Here is a 9814-nt window from a genome sequence, read left to right as displayed (position 1 = left end):
GCCTCAAGTTGATCCTGTGTTCAGGAGTGTCACTGAGTAGGGACTTCAGGCCATACTAAAAAAGGGAAATTTATACATTGTGTAACAGATTATCTCCTCCTGTGTGAAAAGCCATTCAAGGGGCAATATTATGAAGAAATCTGTTGGAGTACAGCTATTTACAAATTATGTTTTTGTTTAAAAGAATTTGCTTATTTTTCAAATTTCAATCACGTATTATTGAACAAAAAATTCGATTTTAGTTTTTCTTTTTCCGTTTTCATTTTTGCTCCCTTTCCTCCTTTGAGACAGGATAAAGGATGGGTGAATAAAATGTTTTTATTCCATTTGATTAGGGTTTCTCATTTTGAATCAATTTGAAATATTTTTTTCATTTAGCATCATTTCACTGAGAAATTAGAAACATTAAAATAATAGGAAATCATCAGTTTTTTTAAAAAAAAATCCAAACGCCATTTTCGATTGAAAAAATCATTTTTGTTTAAACATTTTTGACCAGCTGCAGTGTTGTCAACTCTCATAACTTTGTGTGATTTTTATTTTAAGTCTCACAGTATTCGGTAATTTTCTGAAAGCCCGAATGCTCTAGTTATAAATTGATGTGAGAATCTCAGATTTCATTTCAAGTAAACATGAATTTCTAGCTTTTATGGTTGCAGGGCAAAGTTTAAGATTAAGACCTGAGTGCACAGTCAGGGTTCAAAAACCAAATGGCAAAAAATAGGAACTCAAAATGTATTTTTTAAAATATTGATTTTAAGTCAATCACTTATATTTTTTTGACCCAATTGTGATTTTTATTTCAATTATGTGTGTGCATGACGGGGAGGGAGGAGAGGATTTTTTGGATTGATTTTCATAAAGAAACAAACATTTTAAAGCACAAAACAACCACAACAATGTACAACTTGCATATGTTCCCAAATACCACATTCTTCATGGATGCTCTAATAAAATTAAACAATTATACAGTTTTACAGCTTATCAAAGCTACAAGACCAGACAATCATAGGCATGGGAAGCAGGGGCGTTGGGGGGTACTACAGCATCCCCAGGTTTTACATGGGGCTCCACTCCCGGTCCCGTGCCTGGGGCTCCTCTCCTGGCCCCGCATGTGGGGAATCCACTTCTGGCCCCATGTCTGCCACCAGCCTCAGCCCCTTGACCCCTGTCTGTGTCCCTGCACTCCTAGAGACACAGCCCTGGTCCCAGCCCCAGCTCTGAGGGGAGGGGGTGTAGGCCATGGAGAGAGGTAAGGGGGGCACGAGGTGAAAAGTGTGGGGCAGTTTCACTGGCTTTCAGCACCCACACTTTAAAAACTGTTCAAGTGCCACTGCAGACAACACAAGACCGGACAATACGACACAGACCGAACACGTTAGGGTGGGCCGGGGTTACACTGACTTTTGATTTTTGGATACTGTGGTTGGCAGTGCTGCTGCTCTGTTTTTGAAAGAGACAAACAATTTTCAGCTTTCTTCAATAATTCATCCAATCCAATGTATCCCACCTATTAATGTAAATCTTCAAAGTGCTGTAGTTCTTTGGCAATGGGGTCTGAAGGAAATATCAGACACTCAGGGTGGATGAAAATTCATCTTTAAAAATGATTTTTTAAAAGAAAATTTAGATCAGAGGCTTTTCTTTAACTTGGATTTTTTAAAATTAGAAATTATCTTTCAAATTAAAATTATGACAGCTGATGCTAAGGCATATATGTAATGTATAACATTCAAGCAGTACGTGTTTGCTGGAGAAGTTTTAAAGAAAATAAGATCAACGAAGTGGTGCAACCAGAATTTGTTGAAGGGCTCACCCAGCTTTTGACAGCAATAGCTTCTTCTGCAAGTGCAGAGAAAATATTTTATTCATTTCAATGAACCCAACTGGCTCAGTTCAATGACTCGTCCATTCAAAGTTGAGAAACCAGTTGGGAGTTGAAAAAGCAGGAAAGTTAGTTTTCCGTTTCCAACCTATCATTAAAAACAAGGTGTGAGAGGATGAGGTCTACCAGCTCTAAAATCTTGAAGGACATGGTGACCAGAAACAATCCGTTCAATTCACTAACTACAGATAATAGTTCCTTTTTCTAACAAATCAGATTTGAATGCAAAACATGTTTTGGTAAAGTATTTTTCTCTTCCCTAGCCTGTTGTCCAGATCAAGTTACAGTGAAGAGGAAGGTTCTTTCATTCTGTCCTAGCTCCACAATGATCACCTCTCTGCCTCATTTGGTCATTTTCTTCATTACTTATCACATTCACAAGCTGGAATCAGGTAGGAATCCCACTGATCCTGCTGCTGGTTGTAGGATTTGTTTCATCGCAGTGATTTATAAATTATGCCTATTCCACTCCTTTGTACAAAACTGGGGGAAAAAAAAAAAAACCAAAACCAAAACAACCCCCAAACCCACCCGTAACACGAATTTCAGATTGGCTCAATATCAATAAATAAGTCTCCACTTCCTCCCCAGCACTTCTGGAGGAGTAATTCTCCACCCGCTGCATATGAGGCAACGCAGTTTCTCTATCTATCTAGATACTTATATCATTATAGTATCTGTGTGTGAGGCTGTATGGAATATGGGTGACCATTTATAGTAGCATTGATACCAATATTACAAAATCGCAATAAATCTTATACAAGATATGCCACGAGAAGTAATTCTACTGCTCTACACTGCGTTGATTAGGCCTCAGCTGGAATATTGTGTCCAGTTCTGGGCGCCACATTTCAGAAAAGATACGGACAAATTGGAGAGAGTGCAGAGTAGAGCAACAAGGATGATTAGGGGTCTGGAAAACATAACCTATGAGGGAAGATTGAAAGAACTGGTTTTGTTTAGTCTGGGAAAGAGAAGACTGAGAGGGGACATGTTAACAGTTTTCAAATACCTAAAAGCTTGTTATAAGGAGGAGGGAGAAAAATTGTTCTCCTTAACCTCTGATGATAGGACAAGAAGCAATGGACTTAAATTGCAGCGAGAAAGGTTTAGGTTGGACATTAGGAAAAACTTCCTAACTGTCAGGGTGGTTAGGCACTGGAATCAATTGCACAGGGAGGTTGTGGAATCTCTGTCATTGCAGATTTTTAAGAGCAGGTTAGACAAACACCTGTCAGGGATGGTCTAGGTGGTGCTGGTCCTGCCATGAGTGCAGGGGGCTGGACTCGATGACCTCTCAAGGTCCCTTCCAGTTCTATGATTCTATGTAAGGTATCAGTGGAAAAGGCATGATTTGCTAAATATGATAAGCTTGTTTATAGGTATGTATCATCTTTGTATGGTGAGATATAAATATGTGTGGTATATTTGTGTGTCAATCTTGTGCTGTGCATTTGGGTGACACCCCCAGACAGTCCAGCATCAGCACTATCCGGCCCTCTTGATGGCCCATCAAAGGCAATCAGCTGTAGAATGAACCATTGAGAGAAGCCCGGGGCTATGAGTCAGCAGGACATGTAGACAAGTATCAGAGAGGTAGCCGTGTTAGTCTATATCCACAAAAACAACGAGGAGTCCAGTGGCACCTTAAAGACTAACAGATTTATTTGGGAAAAGCTTACGCCCCAAATAAATCTTAGTCTTTAAGGTGCCACCGGGCTCCTCGTTGTTTTTCAGGACATGTAAGGACATGCCTATGGACAGGGGACTCCAAGTACCTTTTTATGCCCATGTGCTGTGAGTTAGTGTTTGGGACAAAGGATGTACACGCCACATGGCAAAGGATATAAAAAGGCAGCTGCATCTTCTCCATTTTGTCTGCAGTCCTGCTTCTCGCCTCTGGAGTAACTTCCCTACAAATTGAAGCTTTGAACAAAGGACTGATAGACCCATCCAAGCTCTGGATGTGTTCCAGAGGGACTTTGCAAGCTAGCAAATTCACCAGTGCTGCTAAGAACCTGATATATGGATTCTGAAGTCACTTTCTTTTATCTATCTATCTATCTATCTATCTATCTATCTGATTGCTTTGACCATTTAGCAACTCTCTTCTCTTTCGTTCCTTTTCTTTTCTAATAAAACCTTTAGTTTTAGATACTAAAGGATTGGCTGGCAGCATGGTCTTTTGGGTAAGATTCAAATTAGTATTGATCTGGTAATGTGTCTGGTCCTTTGGGGAATTAAAAGAACATTTTGTAAAGTGAACAGAGTTTTAAGTAATGTCTCACTGTACTGAACCTATTCGCTGATTGGGAGCCAGAGATTGGAATGCAGTAAAGGGGGCTGTTTGATTTCTTTTCTGATATCCAGTGTGGGGGATCAGGAGCACAGTTTGTGACTGGTTGGTGAATCTAACTATAGTGTAAACCACCAGTTTTGGGAGAAGCTGCTCTCCTTTTTGCAGCCTTCCCTGACCTTGGCATTTCCACTGTGGGCAGCCCTACGCACCTTGGGTCACGCTGAGCATCCTAGTTCACATGCTTGCATCCTCTGTGACCCAATCCTTTCTCAAACACCAAGGCCAACTGGCCTAAAGCTGAAGTGATTTGGCTCAGTGAGGTCAAGGCACGTGGGTCCCAGAGTAGAAGACCCTTTACTGAAAATGTCCTGGCAGTGACCCCGTCTCACTAAATACAGGTGGAGGGGGGCAAAGGAGGGAAACTCAAGAACCTCAGCTGATCTCAATGAAAATTGTGTCCTCGTACGAGGTGGTGGTCTCCAAAGAAGCTGGGTCCCAAAACATTAGGGTGAAATTCTAGGAGATCTCTGTTGACTTCAGTGGAGTCAGGATTTCATCTTTTCATCCTTCTCATATTCAAACCAATGCTGAGAAATCACATCAGAAATATAGTGATGGTCAGAACAGATCACAGAGCTCAGGTACACAGTGTATATACTCAGGTCACCCTGTCTGTTCACGGGGCACTGAAATGGCTCTGTGGCATGTCAAATTAATATATGGGGAGTAACCAGTGACACCTATACGTGAGCTGGCCTGTCACTTATTAATGTAACTCTTCCCCCCCACCCTTTTCAGTTGTTTCTTATTGTGCCAAATTTTCAATGTTCAGGCTGGAAATTTGCATACCAGGTGTCTGCCCCAGGCTGAATTTTTGGAAAGTATGAACCTATTGAATCAGTCATGAATATATTTTATTTTCTCTCTGAGGTTGTTCTCTTTTTGCTTTGGTGTATTTCACAGCTCAGTTCAGAGTGATGGGTCCTGGTCACCCTGTCACTGCCATTTTGGGTGAGAACATTGTGTTACCCTGTCACCTGTCCCCCAGGATGAGCGCTGTGAACATGGAGGTGAGATGGTTCCGATCTGAGTTCACTTCATTTGTGCACCTGTATCGGCATAGAAAGGATGAGTATGGACAGCAGATGCCAGAATATCGTGGAAGGACGGAGCTTTTGAAAGCTGGCATCACGGATGGGAATGTTTCCTTGCAGATTGTTAATATCAGAAGCTCAGATGAAGGACAATACCACTGTTTTGTTCAAGATGGTTCTTTTTATGAAGAAGCCCTGTTGGAACTGAAGGTAGCAGGTCAGCAGCTCTTGTCTGTATTATCTCATCCTGGGCTGCAGTTTTTGTTCTTTTCTACTGCAACAACTGTGACTAGCAACTTGTGAATTATTTTAGAGTAACACAATGTGACTAGATTTCAGCACACGACCACATTCAGACACTTTGGAAAATATGCTGAAAACTTTCCCAACGTTTTATTAAAGACATTTTCAGAATGGTCAAGAGATTTCCTTGCCCAAAAAATGTTCTTGACTAACTCCAAAAGGAGGGAGAGAAAGGAGGGAAAAGACTTCTAGACAAATATGGGCCTTGTTTACGTGAGAAAAGTAGGTCTGCTGAACTAGGTCACTCAGGGGTGTGAAAAATACACCCCCCATGAGTGACAAAACTAAGCTGACCTAAGTCGCCATGCAGGCAGGGCTGGGTCAACAGAAGAATTCTTCTGTCAACCTAGCTCCTGCCTCTCAGAGAGGGGTGTCACCTGGGACGCCAGGAGAAGTCCTGCCCTTGGGGTAAGTAGTGTCTACACTGAAGCACCACAGCGGTGAAGCTGCGCTGCTGGAGCCTCTCACGTGTGGACGGCCCCTGGTCTTCCAATTCCTCTGCCGTCGTTCTGAGGCCTGGCTACGGTGGGACTGCCAGGTGTACAGGCCTTCTGACGTGGTCACTACTGCTGGTTATTTAGGGGTGCAGTCAAAATCAGTTGCAGCTTTCTCATTGGCTGAGGCCACATAAAGGTGGGGGAGGGACAAGTTAAGTATTTACTGCTAGCAGATGAGGCCGAGCGTTTGTGCCCTGCTGCTCCGACACAGGAACCATGGAGCCAGTTAGATTGATTGACTGATTTAAAAAGAGAACAAACAAAATTTTTATCGAGTATACTAAAATCTGGCTTTTTGAAAAATTCATATTCCACTAGGTATTTAAATGAAGTGGCCAGATTTCCAAAGGTGTTCAATGCTCCCTTGCTTTTGGGTGGAGAGGACAATATCTCTCCTTATTCAGTGAAATTATTTTAAATATTTGTTCACGTGTTTTCCTGTGTCCATGCGTATTGGGAATTCAGAAATTCCAGTGTTCATTTATCCCTTCTACATGAGCAAGTGATCTTGAGTGGGAGTAATGGATCCACAATCTATCACTCATCCTTTTTTAGCTGTTAAGTTACCCCATTGATTTATCACACATTTACGTAATTTTCCTCTAGGTTTGGGCTCCAATGCTCTCATCTCTGTGGAGAGTCACCAGGATGGAGGGATCCGGATGGTTTGTCAATCGGCTGGTTGGTTTCCAGAGCCCAAGGTTCTTTGGAGAGATCTCAGTGGGAAAGAATTACCATCGCTCTCTGAAGCAAAATCCCTCAGGGATAGTAGCCTGTTTGAAACAGAAAATTCTATTATTATAAAAGAACGTTCAAACCAGAACCTGTCCTGTTTGATCAGGAACACCCTTCTCAATCAAGAAAAGGAATCAACAGTTTATATAGCAGGTCAGTTACCAGCTAAACCCACATACTGAAATCACCTCCATCAGAAACAAAACAAAACATAGGAAACAAAGAACTGAAGCATCTGTTGTGCATATTTTACAACCTACCTAAAAACAAAGAAGTTCAGAAACTGGAACCTTAACAGGGTCACAACTCAGGCAATCTGATTGCCTTAATTTTGCACATTCAGAGTTATCAGAGTTTTGGGTTTCATGTAAATTTAATCTTAACTCTGATACTCCTGAAACTCTTACTTTAAAAAAAAAAGAGAGAGAGACTGATTTTGAGAAGAGTTTGTTCTTAAAAACTTAACTTCCCCTCAGTGATTTTTTTTGAACGTAGCAATTTTTATACCATCGTTTGTTTGCTACCTTTTCTATAAGTGAAATGTCACCAAATGATGTGGGCTTGTTTCTGTTGACATTCAGTGGGACTTGTGCTCATAACTCACTTTGCCTTTGTCTACACACAAAAGCTGCCCTGATTATCTCCTGAGTTATTGATGAAAACCCTTGTTTGAATGCTCTTATTTCAGTTTCAGTGTCCTATATATTTAGCGTAAGTTAGTTCCTTACTGATTTATACTAAATGGATAAAGGACACTATTAAGCTGATTGAGAAAACCTTAAATTGTAAATCAGTTTAGTTAAATTGGGGCAATCCTCTTACATGGTCAGCTGTGGAATCAGTGTAACAATGACTGCATGAGTGTTACACCAATTTCACGAAACCAGGGCACAAATCCTGTGTGGAGAAGGCCTTAGGCATGTTTGAAATGCCCACCCTGGCTAGATGATGTAAATGCTGTAAACACAAGAACAGCAAAAGAAGATGAATCAATTTCTAGCACTTAATGTTTGGATTCATTGCAATTATGATTCGTCGAAATAATTGAGGAAATTATTAGTGACTCACCAAAATATTCTAACGACTTCTGCAATTTCTGAATGTTGCTGAATAGTGAGGACCAAATTGTTTGCTGGCATAACTCCACTGAAGTCAATGAGGTTTTGTGAGCAAAGAATTTGCCCCTCAGCTCAATAAAGCTCTGAATAGCATGAATCAAACCAGGCCTGTTCATTCACTGGTTGATCAGTGCTAAAGCTGTGTTGGTTGGAGTAATTTTTAAAATCAGGTTTTGGTCTTTTGTGCAGCGTGGGGGGGGGGGTGTCATGTTTTCACTCTTACTTCACATACGTCCTGCTGGGGACTATTTATATATTTACATGCAATAGGAAAAAAATTAGTTTTGTCCCTGCTTCCAAACTAATGCAAATCCTGGGGGTTTATTTTTCAGATTCCTTTTTCCCGAGGGTGAATCCATGGATGGTGGCTCTGAGTGTGATCCTGCTGGTTTTGTTTGGTTTCATTGGCCTCACTGTTTATCTATTTAAAATAAAAGGTAAATGTCACAGGGGAAAATTTAGTGAAATTAACAAGAAATTTTCTTCTAATAAATGAAAAAAGGGAAGAATGAAATTTTACACTGGGCCAAGCAGGGGAAGCACAGACATGCCCTATGCTCCCCGCAGCAGAAAACGTTACTAAGGTTCCCATTTGCTCCAGGGGGCAGTGATCTTCATCGGCCCTTTACAGGCCCAGAATATTTCTCCCCCAGAACTGCCTCAGTTAAGCTGAATGGAGCACTTGGGGAAGGGGGGGGAGAGTGATCCAAAACCTTCTCCACTCCTCACTCTTTTCTGCCCACTTCCCACCCAGCTGTGCAGTTATTCCCTCCTCAGTCCCCATGGACAAATTTCATCCCAATAGATAATATTAAAAAAATATACACAGTAGAAAAGAGGGGTCTGAATAGACATGAGCTCTGAGACTTAACCTGAGTTCTGAAAATGGTGAGGAACAAGAAGTCAGAGATGGAGAAGGGAAACCTTTTTCTCCTGGTGTTGAGAACATGAAACCCTCAAAGGCTCATGAATTGTATAATCACTGTGCAACTTTCACGAAATGCAGACAACTGTATAACCAAGGGAAGAATGCTCCTAATAAGAATTTATATTTATTTCTGTTTATTTTTAATGGAACAGGATATAGAAATCTGTACGAGTTGTGCTCTTTCCTCCAACAAGTAAAACTTCTGTACAAATTTGACTCCTCATAAGGGTATTTCTTTGTTTTTCTGTGAATTTTTGGGGTGGAGTTTTTTTAACCAGAAAAAGATGAAAGCCCAGATACTGCGTCACTAACATCAGTTAGATCTTTGCCATTGACTTCAATGAGTGTAGGATTAAGCACTGAATGCACAAGTCAAATTGCTAAAAAAAATAATGCTGATAATTTGAGGGCCAGAAATTCGAGTCTGCACCCCAGAGCTCCCAGCAAAGCCAATGGGAATGTGAGAGATAATACAAGAAGCAGGATTGGACTCTAATGGATAGATTTTTATTTGGTCAGTTAACTCTCACTGAAATCAGTGAGAGTTAGGCTCCTCAATGCCTTGAAAAATCAGACCCTAATTCCATAAGGAATTCAAACCTTTCAGAATTGTAAATCCTTGACAATAGTCAGTTACTGTTGGACACTTAACTCTAGTTTGGCCACATGGCTCGTTAAACATGAATGAAATGTTTGGTATTCAGGGGCCAGGCGTTCATATCATGAAAAAACTTCTTTAAATCTCCATTAACTGGAAATTTTCTTAAATAACTTGTATTTACATCTGTTTGCTTTATTTCATTTCTTTAGGGAAACATCTTGGAGAAATCAGTAAGTTCAATTTTTCTCCACATAGAACCTTTTCCATTGAGTTGTTTGATGTTTTATTATTTATGATGATCATTATTAAAGAGAGATCAATTTGAGTATCACATGAAATATCAGGGATAATATA

The 9814-nt window shown here is 40.6% G+C and overlaps 1 protein-coding gene across 1 annotated transcript; it reads left to right on the top strand.

Moving 5' to 3' along the window:
- Positions 1–1242: 1242 nt before the first annotated feature.
- LOC144274141 (butyrophilin subfamily 1 member A1-like) lies at positions 1243–8427 on the top strand. The gene is made up of 5 exons (XM_077832787.1): positions 1243–1252; positions 2149–2277; positions 5148–5495; positions 6685–6966; positions 8264–8427. Exons 1-5 carry the CDS (start codon positions 1243–1245, stop codon positions 8425–8427), a joined length of 933 nt encoding a protein of 310 aa, XP_077688913.1.
- The last annotated feature ends 1387 nt before the right edge of the window (positions 8428–9814 follow it).

Source organism: Eretmochelys imbricata, chromosome 14, assembly GCF_965152235.1.
Source record: "Eretmochelys imbricata isolate rEreImb1 chromosome 14, rEreImb1.hap1, whole genome shotgun sequence".
Classification (NCBI taxonomy): domain Eukaryota; kingdom Metazoa; phylum Chordata; order Testudines; family Cheloniidae; genus Eretmochelys; species Eretmochelys imbricata.
Note: the sequence above shows the minus strand (reverse complement) of the source record. Positions and strands in the feature narration are given on the sequence as shown.

Bases quoted from the DNA above. Each gene is read 5' to 3' on its own strand.
- LOC144274141 (XM_077832787.1), top strand. The intron at 5,496-6,684 runs GTCAGCAGCTCT...ATTTTCCTCTAG, and splicing joins GTTGGAACTGAAGGTAGCAG to GTTTGGGCTCCAATGCTCTC. The intron at 6,967-8,263 runs GTCAGTTACCAG...TTTATTTTTCAG, and splicing joins ATCAACAGTTTATATAGCAG to ATTCCTTTTTCCCGAGGGTG.